Source organism: Schistocerca piceifrons, chromosome 5 (assembly GCF_021461385.2).
Source record: "Schistocerca piceifrons isolate TAMUIC-IGC-003096 chromosome 5, iqSchPice1.1, whole genome shotgun sequence".
In the NCBI taxonomy this organism is placed as follows: Eukaryota; Metazoa; Arthropoda; class Insecta; order Orthoptera; family Acrididae; genus Schistocerca; species Schistocerca piceifrons.
Window position 1 is genome coordinate 173821456 of NC_060142.1, and position 22464 is coordinate 173843919.

Below are 22464 nucleotides of genomic sequence, written 5' to 3' on the forward strand. Positions count from 1 at the left end.
TGCTGTTAAAGGGTTGGAATGACATTGCCACACAGAAGACTCTTATAGTATTTACCAGTGATGGTGCAAGTGGCAGGACTCATCTCCTATTTAAAAAAAAAAAAAAAAAAAAAAAAAAAAAAAAAAAAAAAAAAAGGAAATCCCCCAGACATCCAACTCCTGAACACTGGTGATTTTGTATGGATAGCAGTGCAGGTGTTTTGTGGGATTTTATACACTGTGCTCACAGGCATGTCTACCGTTCGAGCAGCTCCCCTTGCAACTCATGTTTGTTCACCACTGCTCAACCCCCTTTGCAATGCTGTGGCCACATCTTTGACAGATGTTGGATCAACCAGTTTCCTGCCTCTGTGACATTGCGCTTCAAAAGAACATGTCTTCTCAAGTTTTGTAATCATTTTCTCAAGACCCTTAGCAGTTACTGTATTATTGCCTTTTTTCATAGCCTGGAGTGTCTGGAACTTCTGCAGGGCTACTGGCGCAAAGTCATTATTCTTGTAAAAGAGCTTTACCGGCAATGCATTGTCCTTCATGGAGACAGTCATTTTGGTCATCTTGGATGCAAACTGAGAGGAACAGCCATGTGCCACATCACTGCTGATGTACGTATTATGATTCTTACAGTGCCATCTATTGGTCAATTTTTTTCCCCCATGATGATTTCACATCTTCAGTAACATTGCTGCTCATATTTTATGCTGCAGGTTTTGAAACTGGAACATTAATTATGGACATTCTATATAGTTTGCATTATCTGTCTGAACTAAATATATATGGCTGACAATATTGCATATTAAAGTTAATGAAGATTGTAGCAAACACTCAGCATGCAAAATAAATAGAAAAGCTCAGCGATACTGACGCAACACAGATAAAACTTATTTGGGTTAACATAAAGAAAAGTGTGTTTTCCTAACAAAACATCAACATACAACAATAAAGTTTGTAAAACTCTTCAATATTCTTGAAACACTCAAAGTTCTATAGATATGCCTGAATTTATCATACATAATTAAAATTACTAAATATCAAACATTACTTTAAAAAGTCAATTCATCTGTGGGATGGTGATGAATTGAGTGATTTGTATTCTTCTGGACAAGTTTAAATTACGACAATAAATTTCTGATCGTGGATGAAAGAAAAGAAATCATTGTAAAGCAAACTGTTGAGAAATACCATTCATTTACTAGGTACTGCTATTGAAATTTTGTGTCCACACAACGACAAAATTCAAATGTCCTTAAAACATATTTACACAGTTTAGTTTATACAGTTTGTTTTTTCATACAGTTAAATACAATTTAATTCATAAATTAACCTTCACAAACATCTAGCAATATATATAAGGCAAATCCTGTTCACAGACAACGATTTTTGGAACATACGAAAAATAAATGAAAGGCAACCACTAACCTATAGCAGACTGATGCATGTTGCATAGAAACATCTCCTAAAAAACCTGTATTCACACAGCAACAAAACTCAAATGTGAATACTGTTTTTTTGTTACTCGTTTTTAGGCACTATTCAGCAGCTTGCTATAGGTGAGTGGTTGCCTTTCCTTTCTTTTACATGTTTTTTCCATCCAGGAATTCCATTATTATCATAGTTTTGAAACATCATTTAGAGAAAGTTTTTGGTTGTTATAAATTATACTTTAATTGAAACACTCAATTTTCATCATTTGATCCTATCAAAGATTTTGTACTGTAATAGTGGCAGCAGTAATTTTCGTGAAATGCTTGTTGCTAGATCAGAGTTTTAACATTTTTAATATTACAACCTGGTACAGGTACTTGAGTTTATTACAAGAATGTAAAATATAGGTCAAAATCAGCGATTGTGTCACTCAAAACATTCCACAAGAAATTTTTCCATTGTGTGATAGAGATGTGGCTGAACTCCAGACAGTGTGTTATCTTCATCTGGGTAGATCTGCAAAAAACCATTCATTAGAATATAACTTAAAAAAACATGATATTTTAAAACAAAATAAATGAAACATTGAAATTGTATGAACGTTTAACAGAAAGCGAGTGTCTATAGACCTGAAACAGAATGAAAAGATAATTATGTGGAAGCATTTACTGGAACAGGTAAAACAAATATTAAATAACTTATAAATGTTGAAACTTTTATCATATCATGGGATCAGCCTCTGGATTTCTGTGTCATGGGAGAATCTTCATTTAAGTGTCAGGATGTCTTTTATGAAAATCTTTGTCTTGAATGTAGCCATGTATGGAAGTGAAGTGTGGATCATGAATAGGTCAGGCAATAAGAGGTAAAAAGCTTTTGAGGTATGATGCAACAGAAGAATGCTGAACATTACACATGTTGCATCATGGCTCTGCCTGATCAGGCAGAAGAGTCTAACTCACCAGACAGATGTGATGCCAGCATGACAAGAAACCTTAGTGGTACATATTCTTGCAACAGAGGTCATATTCAAACTCTGCTGACATTGTGGAATCACCACCTAGGCCTTCTGAAAAGTGAAGTTACAACATCGACACGGCACACCAGTACTGCAGTGCAACTCATAGCAGGAGAACTGGCCACTGAGATGGTGGTGTCGTGATTATCTAATGGCTATACCCCACACATCGTGTCTGCTGGAGAGAAAGTGCTGCCATTTCAAAAATAGCAGTGGACCGAGCTCACATAAATACTGCCCATTTTAGACAAACAGTATCAGTTAAAACTGGGAACCAGTTACAAGAAGTCTGTGCTGGTCAACATCCCCAACTGTATCATTGAGCTGTTGCCTTTAGACACTGTCTTCGTTAGCTGCAAGTCTGCCATCTGCACGTAAGCCCGAATGCTGTTGAGATGATGCCTTCCTGCAAGCAGGCTATCTGCTGGGCAACTTCCAGTCTCTGTGGGATGCTTATATTGAGGGGTTCATGGTTCAAGCTTGGAACACTTTGCCACACAACCACCATTGCCACGTGCAGTCAAACTTTGCTGCTGTTTGTCGCCTTGTGTCAGAAAACTTTGCTACTGTTCAGTGCACTGTGTGGTCACACTCTTTGGCTGCCAATACTGACCCTGCCATCCCATGTCAGTGCCCATAGTTCGACTCTGTCCACCTTGGCATGTCCTGAACTGAATCGTGCATCTACACAGCTAATGCAACCGACATTGCAGACTCTGGCATCAGGTCCTGGAAACTTTCAAAGCCCACTGAAAGGCATAGATCTTGATCTTGGTAGATAGGCAATGCTGCTACAGCTGTAAACACTAGCATTTTTGTGGTACAGTGTGGCCGCTAACACACCCACATCAGTGGCCACGTGCTCACAGCACCACTTTAAAGCTCATGGTTTCACTTTCAGTTATGTATTCGCCATAACACACAATTGTTTCTAGGTTTCTGTTTCGTTAAGTCTTGATTTCTCTCTTGGATTACTCACAGCACTCATATGCAGTATCGTCTCTACTGTCCATTTACCTTTTTGTTGTCTTCTGTCCATACTCAGTAATCTACCATTGACAGACTTAGGTTGGTCGGACAGCCTCAGTAAGTGTCTTGAGACATTCCTGATCTTTTGTCAAATCCTGATCACAATAACTGGCAACGAAGCAAATGGTTAACAGCATACTATGAACACTAAATTTGTGAAACTCTTGTAACAACAACAGCAACAGCTGCTACTGCTGCAGAAATTGCAACAGCAGCAGCAAAATGAGTTACTCATGTGGGAAAAAGAAGTTGGCTCTTCTCAAATCCAGTTGCCCTTACATTCAATGATATGTGCACTTTGCTTTTGGTTTATTCACAAGTATTCCATGTGGTAACACTGTGACTCAAATTTCATCAGTACCTCAAGCAACCTGGCCAGACGTATCACTCTTGGGTAACTGGTTTACAAGGGTTGAGTCATCACTGCGATTTTACTTGTGTGAACCCAGCATGCAAAACCTAATATGCAGACCCTTCAATTTGTGGGTGTAGTGCTCCAGTTGTCTCCCAAACCAGAAGTATGCACGTCAGCCATTAAGCTAGACAACCTGTCATTAGAAGAATTTCTGATGATCCCTCTCTCTTTCAAAATCATGGCAGCAGCTAATGAGTGCTTCATGGATCAGTCACCAGTAGCAGTGCTCCAGATGTTGCATTGCAACCCAGGAATATGAAATGCTCATAAACCACTTCCCATATGGCGGCATCATGGTTCATTACTTTCAGATGTGTCGGTTGTCTCTGAGCCACCAGTCAATCTCTGTCAACTTGGGCTGCAAGGTTTCCTGTCATGCCCAGACTGCTTCACAGCATACATGTACAGACTACCTGGATCGCTGGTGCATTGCACCCATTGTGGAAAAGATGGGAATCTCCAAACAGTGTGCCATAATCCATCAGGGCAATTGGACCTGGCCCCTTGAACATGTCTGGGAACAGTGCGTGAACTTACAGCAGTAAAAGGCAGCCTGTGTGGCTGCCTAGTAGGATAAGGATATCATGTAGAAGACTGTGGAAAGTAAATCAAAATACTAGAACTAGTCACAATCAAACTGCAGTAGCTCATTACAAACATTACAGTAAGGTGCTTAAAAATGTTATTTGGAAGGCAAGGAGTATGTGGTAGGCAAATAGAACAGCTAATTCACAGGATAAAATTAAAACCATGTGGTCAGCTGTGAAGGAAGTGTCTGGTCAACAGCACAAGGTCAAAGTTATGAAGTCAGTACGTAGTAAAAATGTTTCTATTTCTGATAATTCAGGTTTATGTACAGTATTTAACAGTCACTTTCTGAACATAGTTGGCAAATTAAATAAAACTTAGTTTCTACAGGGAATCATCTCTCTCTCTCTCTTGGAAAATGCCTTTCCGAGACTGATATCTGAAATACTCCTCTGTGGTACTGACAAGGGTGAGCTGCTTTGTAACAAGGAAGAAAGGGATCATGCAGACAATTTTAAACCTATCAATGTTTGCTGAGTTATTGAAAATGCTGTGTATGTAAGGATAAAGTGATCATTTCATTTCACATAATTTGCTGTCAGATGGACAATTTGATTTTAGAAGTGATTTAATGACTGAAAATGCTATATTCTCCTCTCTGTGAGGTACTGGATGAATTAAACAAAAGAGTTCGAATGTTAGGCATCTTTCTTGATTTAATGAAGGTGTATGATTGTGTTGATCACAAGCTATTGCTGCAGAAGTTGGACCATTGTTGAATACGGGGAGTAACAACTGGTCCACCTCTTAATTTAAGAACAGACAGCAAAAGGTCGTTCTCCACGTTAATAAGAATGGTTAGGAATATGGGTTCTGGGTGGGGCATGGTTAAATGGGCAGTACCCCAGGGGTCAGTGCTGGGGTCACTCCTGTTCCGTATTTATATAAATGATATGCCTTCAAGTATTACAAGTGATTCTAAAATATTTCTGTTTGATGGTGACACCTAGCTTGATAGTAAAGGATGTTGTGTGCAACATTGACACTGTTTCAAATAGTGTAGCTCAAGACATAAGTTTATGGTGTGTAGAAAATAAACTAACACTAAATCACAGTAAGACTTAGTTTTTACAATTTCTAAGCCACAATTCAACAAAACCTGACATTTTAATTACACAGAATGTAAATAGATTAGCGAAACTGAACAGTTCAAATTTCTAGGTGTTCAGACAGATAGTAAACAGTCATGAAAGACCATGTTCAGGATTTTGTACAAAGATTATTAGAACAGCATCTGAAATAAGCAATAGTTTCACATGAAAATTAGTCTACTTTGTTTATTTTCATTCACTTATAATGTATGGTATTATATTTTGGGATAACTCTTCCCATTCTCAAAGGGTATTTTTGGCTCAGAAGTAAATGGTGTGGGCAGTAAGTAACGTAAATTTGCAAACCTCATTCAACCCCTGTTCATTCTGACATTGGCCTCTCAATGTATATGTTCTTTACTGTTGCTTTTTATGATCAATATCAGCTTATTCTCAAGAATTAGCAGCTTTCACTTAGTTAATACTAGGCAGAAATCCATTCTGCATTTGGACTGCTCTTCCATGACTCTTGAGCAGAAAGGCATGCAGTATTCTGCTACATGTATTTTCAATAAGTAACCACAAGAATTCAAAAATATATCAGTGATCCATGCCCTTTCAAATCCAAACTGAAGAGTTTTCTCATGGGTCACTTCTTCTCTTCTGTCAAGGGCTTCCTTGAAAAATTAAGCTGTGACCTGTATTATATTGTTGATCGCATTTGCATAAACTTACAGCTTGATGTATTTATAGGATTCATAAAGATTTGATTTTATCTGTTTTTATTTTTCTGCTGTAATTTCATGTGCTGACATGTTCCATGACCATGGAGATTTGGTCCTCAGTTTGGTCCTATGGAAGTAGACAAAACAAAATTTTTAAAAATATAAACTAACTACAGGTAATAGTTCCCCCAAGTTATCCTTTCCCTCAAAAGTTGTTTATAAATCTCAGAATTGTGAACACAAACGTGCATTTCCAGGTAGACACAGAAGCTACTATTCCTTCATAAACCTCCAAATGTATGCTTGTATGGGTTCCAAAAAATTAACTTCACCCTCTTGCACGTTGGTAGTCTATTCCACTCCTGGTCTATTCATAATTGCTGCAGCCTACAAGTGGATGACACAGCTGATACCCTTCTTTGATGTCAGTAGTCACTCAGCTGGAAACACTTTGTCTGAATGCCTCCTCATTGTTTCACTTCTCCATCGCTGATGAGATTCAGGAACTCCATGACCTTTATGCCACTTTGGCTTCTCTTTGAAACAGGCCTGGGGTGCACCTCTGATTTCCAGGCTCATATCTTCTTGCACCTAATGCAGTGTCTTGTTTCTGCTAGCACAGCTCATTCCGATCTCCCTATGGATGGCCATCAAACAGGAACTCGATCACCTCCACAAAACTGGGCTGATTGACCAGTTAAAATGATTTCTTGGACCATGCCTCTGGTTGTGGTAAAGAAATCCAGTGACTCACATTGGTTATGTTGAGATTTTAAATCAATAATCAGTGCCCAGACAAGTCAAAACTTACCGTATACCACTTCAGGAAGACCTCCTCATGAAACTTGTCAGAAGAGAATAAATATTTTTCTGCAGTTTACTTGTTAGAAGAGAATAAATATTTTTCCGCAATTTATTTCACCACTGCATATTTGCGTATGCCGCTGGATGATGAGACACAAAGTAGTGTGGTTATAAACACTCCCTTTGCCTTATACAAATACCAGCATTTGCCTTTTGGGGTCTCATCTGCTCCAGCAATTTTCCAGAGATATCTGGAACAGTTAACGATGTCCATATCCACTTGCACTGACTATCATGGCTGCTATACACCAGGACTACCTGTGAAACATTGTAGATCTTCACTACATTACGTGACTCTTTCACTTAGCCACATGCCAGTTTCTCCAGGTGGAATACCTTGGTAACTTACAGGAGTTGCAAGCTTTTTTAGAAAAAGGTGAATTTTTATTCTAAATTTCTCTGACAGTGGTCCCTTATGCATCCACTAAATGAGCTGTGGAAGAAAGGCATTCAGATGAGGTGGATGGCTGCGTATGAGTGCACTTTCACACAGTTGAAGTGTATGCTGTACTGGGTTCCCTGTCTTATGCCGTTTTCACTGTCATGTCCACTGGTTCTAGCTACAGATACCTCACCATGTGGGATTGATGCAGTGCTGTGCTCTGCATCAGTCCTGTCCAGCCCAATCTTTTGCCCTCTGGCCCACTCCTCAACATCCATGGGACCATATTCCTTTGGACTTTATGGCCCCTTTTCTGGGCTCTTTGTGGTTAACAGTCGTGGATACTTACTCTAATTACCCATGTGTCGGCATGGTGTCCACCATACAGACACAATTAATGCATTCATCCAGATTCTAGCCATTGCTGTGCTTCTCTGAACCATTGCCTCCAATGGCACAAAATACCTTTTTAGTTCACCATTTCACTCATCCTCCAGTGATGAACCACAATGCATTGTGCGAATGATGTTGAAGGTGCTGAGAACCACTATCACCACAGTAGCACTAACAATGTTCCTGACTGTACAGGGCCACTCCCAACCAAAACTGTAGCTTGACAGATCTCCTCTATCTCCTGGCCCCAGAGCCCAGAGAACCCTGGGTCTGACATGCTAGGCAATATCCTCTGGGCTCAGCAGTGTGGGCACACTCTTAAGGGACAAACAACACATGAATACTGGCAACAGAGATTGCCGCACCCATCGCCATACATTTGTTGAGAGACCAAAGGATTTGTAGTGCTGTCATACTAACCAACTCTGTCTGCATCAACTGACTGCAATAGTGCCAGATCTAGAAAACCCACCCTTGCCAGTCCCACAACCACATCAGTATATTTTGCACTCCAGGACAGCAGCAATTTGTGTGGGTGTGGAGGTGGTGGTCCCAAGCAGTCTCCACAACCAAGGCCACTAATCCCCATGTTGCCACATCCCAGCATGAAGCTGGACACTCCTGATTCCTCATACCAGATGGCGAACTTAAGTGTTGGGATACCAACCATTTCACTTTCTGAAGCATCATTCAGGGCACTTCCGACTCTATGCAACAATTTAGAGGGGATGAGCCTTGTGTCTGGCTTTGGGAATTAAATTGTGTAGATTCTTTCCAAAGGAACTGGTGCAGCATTCACATTAATTGATTTAGAGAATCTGCAGAAAACTTTAATTTCAGTGGCCAGATAGAGATTGAAATGCCCACGTCAGAATATGAGTCCAGTGCTGTAATGAATGTGCTGTCTTACTTACAAGGAGTGAGAAGCAACCTGTCACGCCAGGACTCCCTTGAGTGCGATGAACTGCTCTTGTGGTGCCCAGTAGAATTACGTTTTACAGAGGGAAGTCAGCATCAGCAAGAAGCCGATACACCTTTTTGGCAAGGAGGTTTATTCGAGCAAAATAATGCTTATTCAGAAAGGTGATGAAGTGAAAAAAGCTAGTCAGTGTCTCTGATGGGTGAAGTTGGGCAGTTCTACAGCTCTAGCTTGGTTCCTTGAGGAGCTGGCTACACAAGAAAAGCACAAAAAATAAAGTAATCACTTCCCAATGATGACACCCAGCTGCTACAGCTGTTGCCCCTTCTGGGGAGAGGGTACTAGTGTTGGAGAAGCACTGGCCAGCAGATTCTCATAAATATCAACCTAAATCAGACCCTCATTTGCAGATGCTCGCTGACGTATTGAGTTGTGTAAGTGATGCCGAACACTGCCATCTCCATGAGGTACTGAGTGAGGTGGAGAACACTGCTGTACTAGGTGAAGTGTCTAGTCACCTACCAGGGGCTTCATCTCCAGTAGCAGCAGGCAACTGCCTGAGCTGGGGATCATATGCAGTTGCCTTGGTGCTTTCACACCACTGGGTCTCCTTTTGGGTGACTATTACATTGTAATAAGAGGTGTTACGTTATTAGTATATTTACATGTCATCATCATCATTATCTTCTCTTGTTGTTGTTTTTGTGTAATTGATAGATGATCAGCCATGTTTTTTTCAATACAACAGGGGTTCCACCCTAGACAAAAAATTGCAAATTTCAGCAGCTGAAGTAACTTAGTTGTAAGCAAGCAATGCAAATATATCTAATCATATAAAGCCTGTGGGAACAGACCAGGCAGTCATAGCAGTGAGAAGGAAAGGAAGCAAGACTGGTGCCATCTAATTACTCCAGAAGAGGTGGAGAAGAGAGAGCAGGAATGGGACAATTGGTAGGTTCGTTACGACCAGCATGTTTCTCACCTGATAAGAAATTTAAGTTTTACAGGAGGTTTGAGAGATGAAAAAACAAGAGTACTTGCATGGAAGCAGAAAATAAGGAGAAATGAATTAATAATCTTAAGTTCAGTTAATCCACAAAGTACCAATGTTGCGTATGAATGCATGCTCTCGCAGTGATATCCATTAATAAAATGTTCTCTAGCTTCAAGTTGTGTCAAGTGATTAACTGCCCACAAGCTTTCAGCAGAGATGTCCTCTGCTGTGGTCAAGTGGTTGACTGTTGTAACTGCCCACAAGCTTTCAGCAGAGATGTCCTCTGCGGTGGTCAAGTGGTTGACTGTTGTGTGGATGCCACTGCTGTGCTTGTATAACCACGCTGTCACCAGTGACATCACTGGTGCTCAGTCCCACACCATATATGGTAATGTTTTGGTGGCATGGCCACTGAGCCTGCTTCAACTCCCCAACCACAGGATCTACATTTACATCTACATATATACTCCACTAGCCACCAAGTGGTGTGTGGTGGAGGGCACATTTCGCACCAAAGTCATATTGTCATATTCCCCCCCCCCCCCCTCCCTCCCCCTGTTCCACTCGCGGATCATGCAAGGGCAAAATGACTGTCTGAATGCCTCAGTACGAGCTCTAATTTCCCTTATCTTTGAATGGTGATCATTATGCAATTTGAAAGTTGGTGGTAATAATATATGCTCTACAACCTCGGTGAAGATCGGATTTTGGAATATAGCGAGCAGTCCCTTCCGTTTAGTGTGCTGTCTATCTGCAAGTGTGTCCCTCTTCAAACTTTCTATGAGATTTGTAACGCACTCGCAAATGGCTAAATGTACCAGTCACGAATCTTGACGCTCTTCTTTGGACCTTCTCAATCTCTTGAATCAGACCCAAGTGGTAAGGGTCCCATACAGAAGAACAATACTCGAAGACTGGATGAACTAACACGACTGACAGCTGAAATCTATTATTTACAAGTCAATATAACAGTCGCTGTGTGCAATAGCCTCTAAATCGAGGGTAACCTGAAACAGTCTAATGCCGTTGTCAATACCATCAACCAGATCATTTATGCAAATTGTAAAAAGCAGCGTACCTATTACGTTGCCCTGGGGCACACCTGAAGTTACGGTTGTTTCTGTTGAAGTCACCCCATTCAGGATGACATACTGCTCCCTATCTGTTATAAAACTTTCTATCCAACCACATATGTCATTGGATAGACCATAAGCACGCACTTTTTGGAGCAAGCGACAGTGCGGAACTGAGTTGAACGCCTTTCGAAAGTCGAGAAATATGGCACCAGCCTAGGAGCCGGTATCTAGAGGCTGTTGTATATCATGCACAAAGAGGGCCAGCTGTGTCTCGCATGACCAATGTTTCCTAAAACCATGCTAGTTTCTGCAGATGAGCTTCTCAGAGTCTATAAAGGTCATTATGTCTGAACACAAAATATGTTCCATGATTCTACAACAAATTGATGTCAGTGAAATTGGCTGGTAATTTTGTGCACCTGATTTTCTAAGCTTTTTATAGATTGCTGCGACCTGGGCCATCTTCCAGTCCCGTGGAACTTCCTGCTGTTCCAATTATCTCTGATAGATAACGGATAAGAATGGTGCTATATTTGTAGCATAGTCAACATATAATCTTACGGGGCTACTGTCTGGGCCAGATGCCTTCCTGGCATTTGAGGATTTTAACTGTTTTACAATCCCAGATACACTAAACACTAAGTCAGCCATCCTTACATTTGTTCGACAATTGAAAGGCGGAATGGTGCTGCAGTCCTCTACCGCAAACAAGTTTTTGAAAGCTAGGTTTAGAATTTTGGCCTTCTGTTTATCATCATCAGTTACATTGCCTGTACTATCAGCAAGAGAAGGTATTGAATTATTTGTAGCTTTCATAGATTCTACGTACGACCAAAATTTTTTGGAGTTATTTTTAGAATCTGCAGATAAAATATTGCTTTCAAATCCATTAAAAGAATCTCTCGTTGTCCTTCTGACAGCTGCTTTCATTTTGCATAATTTCTGTTTTTCAGTGGGGCAGTGACTATGTTTAAAATGACTGTGCAAAACTCTCTGCTTTCTCAGCAACTTCGTAATATGTTTGTTGTACCAAGGTGGATCCTTTCCGTCCCCTATATTTTTGCTAGGATCTACTTCTCTAGCACATGGTGGACAATACCTTTAAATTCTGATCAATGATGCTCAATATCTTTGTATCCCGTGGTGAATGCTTGGAGCTGACTATGAAGATATTCATTAATGACACTTCTATTTGCTTTACCAAACAAGAAAACTCTACACTGCTTCTTTGGTTGTTTTTTTTTGCAACTTCCACTGACATAGAAGCCACAATGACATTATGGTTGCTAATACCTTCCTCAAAAAGATCAGGTCTGTTTGTCGCCAAGATATCTAATATGTTCCCATCTCGAGTTGGTTTTCTAACCAATTGCTGAAGGTTGTACGTTGAGAGCGTTCCTAGAATAACTTTGCACAAATCTTTGCTTCTGCACCCTGTGATAAATGTGTAATTTTCCCAGTCAATGGATGCCAGATTAAAGTCTCCACCTATAACTAATGGATAATTTGGATATTTATTCCTGTGTACTCAAGACTTTCCCTGAAACGCTCTGCGATGTATGTTGCAGATGCTGGTGGTCTGTAAAATCATCCTAATGCAATGGTCAATCCTTGTCTGATTGACAGCTTTATCCAGACTATTTCACAATCCAACCAAGTAGCAATCTCAACTGCATTTAAACAGCTTTCAACTGCAATGAACACACCACCTACCATAGCATCAGTCCTATCCTTCCTAAACATTGTCCAAACTGAGTTCAAAATTTCACTGCTTTTTATGTCCGGTTTCAACCAGCTTTCAGTACCTAATACAATATTGGCATTGCTATTGCTTATTTCGGAGAGTAACTCGGGGATCTTGCTACAGACACTTCGACAATTTACTAACATGAGATTAAGCATATTTAAATTCGGGCATACAGTACGTGACTACTAAAGCTCACAACAAGCTAAGGAATTTAAGCAGACAGCAAGGTGAGTTTTAGCTTTCTGCTAACTAAACCATATCATAGATACTCAACTGCAGCCCACTATGTTTATTGTGGGTGTTCTCTGATATTTTGATCTCTATTGCTTCATTTATTACGCTATCCCAGAAGCTGTTGGTCCATTTAATAATAGAAGTCTCATAGAATCCAATTCAGTTCTGTTTTCTAGTATATGTTGGTTCCACCTGATTTTTTTAGAATAGCATAGGCAGAAACACCTTTCATGTTCTATGTGGCACTGTTCAGTGCTGTGGACAGTCTGACAGACATAAAACTGCCCACATCCACATGGTATTTTGTATATTCCAGGTGTTCAGAAGTCTACATCATCTTTCACAGGCTTCATTAGTTTCTGGAACTTATCTGGGGGCCTGAAGACTGTTGATTGTATGTGTCTGCAGGAGATTATCAATCAGTCTTTCATTCTCATCCTGTCCGGTAAGTCTACCCTGACCCAGGGTTCTGGGTGACTTTTCTGAACTGTACCCCTTTCCCTAAAACTCTTGAGTCCTTTTCCTTCACTCCTCTTCTTTCCCCTCCAACTCCTCTGTCAGAAGAAGGAGCCACTGGCTCTGAAAGCTTGTAATACACTCCTGGAAATGGAAAAAAGAACACATTGACACCGGTGTGTCACACCCACCATACTTGCTCCGGACACAGCGAGAGGGCTGTACAAGCAATGATCACACGCACGGCACAGCGGACACATCAGGAACCGCGGTGTTGGCCGTCGAATGGCGCTAGCTGCGCAGCATTTGTGCACCGCCGCCGTCAGTGTCAGCCAGTTTACCGTGGCATACGGAGCTCCATCGCAGTCTTTAACACTGGTAGCATGCCACGACAGCGTGGACGTGAACCGTATGTGCAGTTGACGGACTTTGAGCGAGGGCGTATCGTGGGCATGCGGGAGGCCGGGTGGACGTACCGCCGAATTGCTCAACACGTGGGGCGTGAGGTCTCCACAGTACATCGATGTTGTCGCCAGTGGTCGGCGGAAGGTGCACGTGCCCGTCGACCTGGGACCGGACCGCAGCGACGCACGGATGCACGCCAAGACCATAGGATCCTACGCAGTGCCGTAGGGGACCGCACCGCCACTTCCCAGCAAATTAGGGACACTGTTGCTCCTGGGGTATCGGCGAGGACCATTCGCAACCGTCTCCATGAAGCTGGGCTACGGTCCCGCACACCGTTAGGCCGTCTTCCGCTCACGCCCCAACATCGTGCAGCCCGCCTCCAGTGGTGTCGCGACAGGCGTGAATGGAGGGACGAATGGAGACGTGTCGTCTTCAGCGATGAGAGTCGCTTCTGCCTTGGTGCCAATGATGGTCGTATGCGTGTTTGGCGCCGTGCAGGTGAGCGCCACAATCAGGACTGCATACGACCGAGGCACACAGGGCCAACACCCGGCATCATGGTGTGGGGAGCGATCTCCTACACTGGCCGTACACCACAGGTGATCGTCGAGGGGACACTGAATAGTGCACGGTACATCCAAACCGTCATCGAACCCATCGTTCTACCATTCCTAGACCGGCAAGGGAACTTGCTGTTCCAACAGGACAATGCACGTCCGCATGTATCCCGTGCCACCCAACGTGCTCTAGAAGGTGTAAGTCAACTACCCTGGCCAGCAAGATCTCCGGATCTGTCCCCCATTGAGCATGTTTGGGACTGGATGAAGCGTCGTCTCACGCGGTCTGCACGTCCAGCAAGAACGCTGGTCCAACTGAGGCGCCAGGTGGAAATGGCATGGCAAGCCGTTCCACAGGACTACATCCAGCATCTCTACGATCGTCTCCATGGGAGAATAGCAGCCTGCATTGCTGCGAAAGGTGGATATACACTGTACTAGTGCCGACATTGTGCATGCTCTGTTGCCTGTGTCTATGTGCCTGTGGTTCTGTCAGTGTGATCATGTGATGTATCTGACCCCAGGAATGTGTCAATAAAGTTTCCCCTTCCTGGGACAATGAATTCACGGTGTTCTTATTTCAATTTCCAGGAGTGTAGTTAAATCCTTCTGTGTGTGTGTCCCCGTGCCACTGCTTGGTGAGTAGATTTTTTATCTATCTATTTATATTGTATATGTTTATATGTAACATATATTTCAAATATATAGTCTAAGTCCATCCAATTGTTCATTAGAGTATCGTGAAAAAATTTGAAGCATGTTGGTCAAGTGCTTTTTGAAATTTGTGGTGACAACATTGAAGACATCTTTTCTTTATATAATAGTACAGATTTGTAAAATGTGTGTTAAGATATTTGTATCCAGAAACATAAACTGGTCCAAATCTGGACTGAATTTCGTGAGGAAAGAGAAGTGTTGCACCATGACTCTGTCGGTTACAATGAACAGCTCTTGCAAAACTCAGAAATACGATGTAATACAGAGGCAAGTGAGCATCAGCCTGAAGCTGAGACACCATTTCACAATAAGTTATACTGAGGGCAAATGAATGCATATTCAGAAAACGGATGAAGTGGAGGAAGCTAGCCAGCACCCCTAAAGGGTGAAATTGAGTGATACTAGAGCTGTGACTAGGCTCCTTCAGGAACTGACTGAACAAGGAAAGCAGAACAAATGAAGTCATCACTGCCCAATGGTGATACCTCGCTGTTACAGTCCATTATCTCTTCTGGTGCAGGGGTGCTTCTGTTGAAGTAGTGCTGGCCAGCAGACTCTCATAAACATCCCCCAAACCAGACTCCCTTGCCAACGTTCTCTGTGCATGGCCATATTGAGGTGGGTAAGCTATGCCAGACACTTCTGTCTCTTTCAGCTGCTGAATTCTAGGAGACGACTGTGGAACAAGATGAAGTACCTAGTCACATACCAAGGATTTTGTTTCTAGTAGGAGTGGGTGACCGCCTGAGCAGGAGACTGTGTACAGATGACTCAGTCCCTTCACACTGCTGGGTCTCCTTCTGCTGACAGGCTTCCCAGCAAGGAAGCAGCACCACCTTCTGACATGTGAATGACTGAGTTCTTTGCCGTAGTGGCTCACATGGTCAAGCCTGGGCTGTGGGATACCCCAGTCTCTGTTGCCGTAGAGCAGTGCCTGAAGGCTTTCATCATCACTGATCACTGCCCATTGCAGGCATATGTCTTCATCTTCAGTCAGGTTTGATGCTACAGTTTGAACACTTTCCATCCCGATGTGGTACATGGTGACCAAAACTTAGACAGGCTGCTGCAAGCAGCATCTGACAAACTTCAGAGCTGTTTCCCTGATGCCACTGCCCAACACCACAAGTATGTGCTGTGCTGTTTCCAAGTTGACTGTTGTTGACTATGGTGTTCAGTGACCCGGCAGTCACCAATGTGATTGAGTGGCAACAATCTCCCACCTGCTGTAATCCTGTGTCTGTTCTGAAGTAAATAAAGACTATTGTAAACAGGAATGTTTCAGTAATGACTCCCCAAGCAGTTCTAGCCATCACCACCTCTGCAACCCATGTCCCAGCAAGGAAGCAATACCACCTTCTGACATGTGAACGACTGAGTTCTTTGCCGCCCTGGAGTCATGTCCTGACCTCAACAGAACTATAAATAAATTAGGAAAACAGCAAATGAGATTTCAAGTTAAGAATTGCTACTAATCTGGTAGGAGGTGCATTAACACCAAAAAAAGAGAATAAAATTATACAGTAGCAGAGCAGGAAGAATAACTAACGAAATTAATAGGAGGTTACAGAAGGGAGGCAATTTCTACCAAACAATAAAACACCTGATTTGGAATAATGAAGTTTCAGAAAGAGCAAAACTCCTTATGTATAAGAATTATTACATCCCTATTGTCACCTATGGTGGAGAAACATGGACAATGACAGAAAGGGACTGGAGCAGCCTACAAGCAGGGGAAATGAAATTTCTCAGAGCAGCTAAGGGAAAAACAAGAATGGACAGAGTAAGGAATTTAGAGACTAGAAAGGACCTTAAACAAGAAAGTATGAGAGAAGAAATTGAAAGAAAGAGATTAAGATGGTATGGGCATGTTAAGAGGATGCATGGGCAGAGACTCCCCAAAATTATGAAAGAACTAAAGATGGACGGGAAAAGACCTAGAGGGCGCCCAAGAACACGGTGGAAAATGGGAGTGAGAATATCTGTAGAAAGGAGAGGTGTGACCTGGCAGCAAGTGGAGGAAGAAAAGTGGTGGGAGGACCAAGCCAAATGGAGAGGAATCGTCAACACCCAGACCCGGCAGTAGTTGGAGTGGGATTCGGATAGATAGTAGCAGAGCAATAATGATATGTCAGAGTAAAGAGTAAAAGGGCTTCATTAAGCGATGATGATAACAGTAAGAAAAATGTAGAAGAGTTATTGGTTTCTGGTAATTTGTTAGTGAAATATTTCTTGTTATATATTTATGCAGTTGCTGTAAAAGAAAGTTAATTAGTGAAATATTTCAGTTGCTGACAGGCATTGATAGATATCAACGGGGGGCAGGTGAAAATGTGTGCCCAACTGGGACTCGAACCTGGGATCTCCTGCTTACATGGCAGATGCTCTATCCATCTGAGCCACTGAGGGCACAGAGGATAATGCGACTGCAGGGACGGTCTCGTGCACGCTTCTTGCGAGACCCACATTCTCACCTTATAGGTCCACACACTACATTCGTAGTGTCCCTACCCAACACACTCATTACTTGTGGAAGACATTCTTACCAAGTCCCGTAAGAGTTTGGGTAATGTGTGTGCATCCACACAGAAGAGGAAGGAAGATCATGGCCGGTATTGGCAGAACTACACTCCTGGAAATTGAAATAAGAACACCGTGAATTCATTGTCCCAGGAAGGGGAAACTTTATTGACACATTCCTGGGGTCAGATACATCACATGATCACACTGACAGAACCACAGGCACATAGACACAGGCAACAGAGCATGCACAATGTCGGCACTAGTACAGTGTATATCCACCTTTCGCAGCAATGCAGGCTGCTATTCTCCCATGGAGACGATCGTAGAGATGCTGGATGTAGTCCTGTGGAACGGCTTGCCATGCCATTTCCACCTGGCACCTCAGTTGGACCAGCGTTCGTGCTGGACGTGCAGACCGCGTGAGACGACGCTTCATCCGGTCCCAAACATGCTCAATGGGGGACAGATCCGGAGATCTTGCTGGCCAGGGTAGTTGACTTACACCTTCTAGAGTACGTTGGGTGGCACGGGATACATGCGGACGTGCATTGTCCTGTTGGAACAGCAAGTTCCCTTGCCGGTCTAGGAATGGTAGAACGATGGGTTCGATGACGGTTTGGATGTACCGTGCACTATTCAGTGTCCCCTTGACGATCACCAGTGGTGTACGGCCAGTGTAGGAGATCGCTCCCCACACCATGATGCCGGGTGTTGGCCCTGTGTGCCTCAGTCGTATGCAGTCCTGATTGTGGCGCTCACCTGCACAGCGCCAAACACGCATACGACCATCATTGGCACCAAGGCAGAAACGATTCTCATCGCTGAAGACGACACGTCTCCATTCGTCCCTCCATTCATGCCTGTCGCGACACCACTGGAGGCGGTCTGCACGATGTTGGGGCGTGAGCGGAAGACGGCCTAACGGTGTGCGGGACCGTAGCCCAGCTTCATGGAGACGGTTGCGAATGGTCCTCGCCGATACCCCAGGAGCAACAGTGTCCCTAATTTGCTGGGAAGTGGCGGTGCGGTCCCCTACGGCACTGCGTAGGATCCTACGGTCTTGGCGAGCATCCGTGCGTCGCTGCGGTCCGGTCCCAGGTCGACGGGCACGTGCACCTTCCGCCGACCACTGGCGACAACATCGATGTACTGTGGAGACCCCACACCCCACGTGTTGAGCAATTCGGTGGTACGTCCACCCGGCCTCCCGCATGCCCACTATACGCCCTCGCTCAAAGTCCGTCAACTGCACATACGGTTCACGTCCACGCTGTCGCGGCATGCTACCAGTGTTAAAGACTGCGATGGAGCTCCGTATGCCACGGCAAACTGGCTGACACTGACGGCGGCGGTGCACAAATGCTGCGCAGCTAGCGCCATTCGACGGCCAACACCGCGGTTCCTGGTGTGTCCGCTGTGCCGTGCGTGTGATCATTGCTTGTACAGCCCTCTCGCAGTGTCCGGAGCAAGTATGGTGGGTCTGACACACCGGTGTCAATGTGTTCTTTTTTCCATTTCCAGGAGTGTATATACTTATATGGATATGGTGTCTGTTCTTTCAGACATATCCAAAAGAACAGACACCAAATCCATATAAGTATATATTTCTGGAAATACCGGCCATGACATTCCTTCCTCTTCTGTGCAGATGCACACATATTAACCGAACTCTTACGGGACTTGGTAAGAATGTCTTCATGAGTAATGAGTGTGCTGGGTAGGGACATTATGAATGTAGTGTGTGGATCTATAAGGTGAGAATGTGGGTCTCGTGGGAAACGTGCGCAAGGTAGTCCCTGCGGTCGCACTATCCTCTGTGCCCTCGGTGGCTCAGGTGGATAGAGCGTCTGCCATGTAAGCAAGAGATCCCGGGTTCGAGTCCTGGTCGTGGCACACATTTTCACCTGTCCCCATAGATACATATCAACGACTGTCAACTGCTGAAGGTATTAATATGTAATTCTAATTTCTTGTTTTATCTTCGCACAATTGCTGTAAAAGAAAGTTTGCATAAAAGTTGTAAATTTCTTTATTTTCTTGAACTCTTAGAGACACTCATACACCATTCAAAAAATATATTTTAGTAAACATCACAGATGATTTGTCATGGTCATAGACAGGAAAGTTACTAAACAGGTCAGTGAGACTACATTTATTGGGCTGTGGATGGACAACACACTGTAATGTAATATTCAAAGAGATAAATCTGTGCAAAATGAGTGACTTGTGCTATGCGTTTAGAGTTCTCAGTCAAAGATGTAACATGACTACTATTGAAAATGCGTACATTGCTTTAGTTATCTCATTCATCCCTCTTGGCATCCCATTCTGTGGCTCTAAACACAAGAAAATATTTGTCAATCAAAAAATGAATTGTCTAATTCATGACAAGATTGCCACCATATACACCTACCAAGCCAATCTTCCAAGAACTGGGAATATTACATAAATTATGCGTATACATTCTAAAGACTGTTTCATTTGTCAATAATAATTTTCATATCTTTAAAACAGATAATGATGTGCATGCTCACCACACCTGTGGTGTTACCAATGTAATGCAATAGCTGTATGTATGCTTAACATGTACAACTCACTTGCTGTTGGAATTGTATGTCATTCTGCTGCAGAGCTCTGAGCAACATCATGGATTGTTCATAATGCACAACATCATTTAATGTTCCATGAATTAACAAAAATCTTTTGTACCGCAAATTCTCAACTTTGTTGGCTAAACCAGAGTCTACATAATGACTCACTTCTTCGTTCTTTGGATGTCCCATAAAACGTTCAGTATATATGGAATCTGAAAATGAATTCCTGTTGTTTAGTAAGATTTTTTAATTAATCTAAAAAAAAAGTTTTTGTCATTTTGTAATCTTGGGAACTGCATTTCACTAGTTAATTAAATCAATGCATGTCAGAGAAATGTGTGTTTTTAAACATCCAAAAGAAATTTAGACAACATAATGAACTGCAAGCCAAAGTAGGCAACAGAAGAAAGAAAAAATAATGTAAATATACTAGAGTAAATGACACATCACTCAGAACCATAACACAAGAGAAAAACCAGAGATATAAACCCTATAAAATAGCAAATATAGTTTCTCATAACTGAAAATAGGATTTCATGGTGGCGGATAAAGTGCTATATGAAGACAACTGAAAGGCAGAATATAGATATAAATAAGCCACAGGTCAAGTACAAAAACAAGAATGAATGAGTAAATCTATAAATATACTTAAAAAAAGAAAGAAACCATATCAGGCAGAGATGAAAGATTAACAGTTGTAGGAAAAGAAAAAAGAAGCAATGGACTAGGGCAAATAACTTATACTATAACTGGAATATATGAGTAAGCTTAAAACACTTTATCCTTGTAACACAGATACATGATAAACTGCTGTTGAATGCTTGGACTCTTATTTGTTCAATTACTTTTGTTAGTTCCTCTGTTTAAGTCAGAATACTTAAATGAGTAGAATGCAAAAATTGCACAAACATTGCTGAGAATCCTACAGTGAAGTATTTTATACCATACAGTTATGTATATCCATCTTTCTCTTCCTCCTCGCAACTGCATTCATTGGATTGCAGACTGTGCACCTGTTCAGATAACTACCTTGTCTTATCTGTGTGCCTCCCTCACCTTAGACCAGTACTGACTACTACTTTTCTGAATTTTGTTCCCACTATGGAGCAGAACGGCTCCACTTGTACTTGCTATCATCACAAGCAGTGGAAAAGCTGGGATGGATTACTGCAATAGGAATTGAGGCAGATTGCTATTCGCACATAGGGTATGTACTGAGTGGCAAACAAGAACATTGAAAGAAGATTGCTTGATGTTATTAGCTATCAAACTAAGTCCTTCATTAGAAACCCTGCCCCCCCCCCCCCCCCCCCCCCACACACACACAAATATGTGTGTAACACACACACACACACACACACACACACACACACAAAAGGACCCTCATTTGTGCCTGTTGCCTGTCTGATACTCAGTGCCTCCTCTATGCTATTTATCCCACACTGTTCGCTATGAAAGTAACTTATGAGACTAAGAGACTGTAAATAATTTCTATTTTTGAGATGAATAATAGGATTGATGTGCAGAATGACAGACACATTGTCTGGGCATTATTTTGTAACTGAGTTGTAGAATACATTTTATGACTGAATATACCAGGGTCACTCCAAAAGAAATGCACACTATTTATTTTTTAAAATCCATCTTTCATTCTACATGTTTGAAAGTTTTAGAGTATGTAGATACATCCTTTAGGAACGATATTTTCATTTCTCCACATAATTTCCTTCCCTCTCAACTGCCTTACGCCATCTTGGAACCAGCGCCTCTATACCTGCACGGTAAAATTCTAGACCAACTTGTTGGAGCCACTGTTTGGCAACGTGGACAAGGGAGTCATCATCTTCAAACCTTGTTCAACAAAGAGAGTCTTTCAGTTTCCCAAAGTGTTGATAGTCACATGGAGCCAGGTCAGGACTGTAAGGCAGGTGTTTCAGTGTTGTCCATCTGAGTTTTGTGATTGCTTCCACGGTTTTTTGACTGACATGTGGCCGTGAATTGTCGTGCAACAGCAAAACATCCTGCTTTTGCCAAAGTGGTCGAACACGACTCAGTAGAGCTTGAAGTTTCTTCAATGTCGTCTCACATGCATCAGAATTTATGGGGGTTCCACTTTGCATGATGTCCACAAGCAAGAGTCCTTCGGAATCGAAAACACCTTAGCCGTAACTTTTCCAGCAGAAGATGTGGTTTTGAATTTTTTTTTTCTTGGGTGAATTTGCATGATGCCACTCCATTGATTGCCTCTTCGTCTTTGGTGAAAAATGATGGAGCCATGTTTCATCACCTGTCACAATTCTTCCAACAAATTCATCTCCACCATTCTTGTACTGTTCCAAAAGTTCACTGCATACCGTTTTTCTTGTTTCTTT

General features: G+C 42.4%; 1 protein-coding gene across 2 annotated transcripts in view; it reads right to left on the bottom strand.

The window, feature by feature from the left end:
* Window positions 1-1168: 1168 nt before the first annotated feature.
* LOC124797982 (venom dipeptidyl peptidase 4-like) overlaps window positions 1169-22464 on the bottom strand; it is a 194332-nt gene continuing 173036 nt past the window's right edge. For both annotated transcript variants that reach the window (XM_047261161.1, XM_047261160.1), the window contains exons 16-17: window positions 20096-20304; window positions 1169-1938 (exon numbers count right to left, since the gene is read on the bottom strand). In XM_047261161.1, the coding sequence (XP_047117117.1) occupies window positions 1849-1938; window positions 20096-20304 (299 nt within the window). In that variant the 3' untranslated portion in view covers window positions 1169-1848. The remainder of the gene's footprint in view (window positions 1939-20095; window positions 20305-22464) is intronic.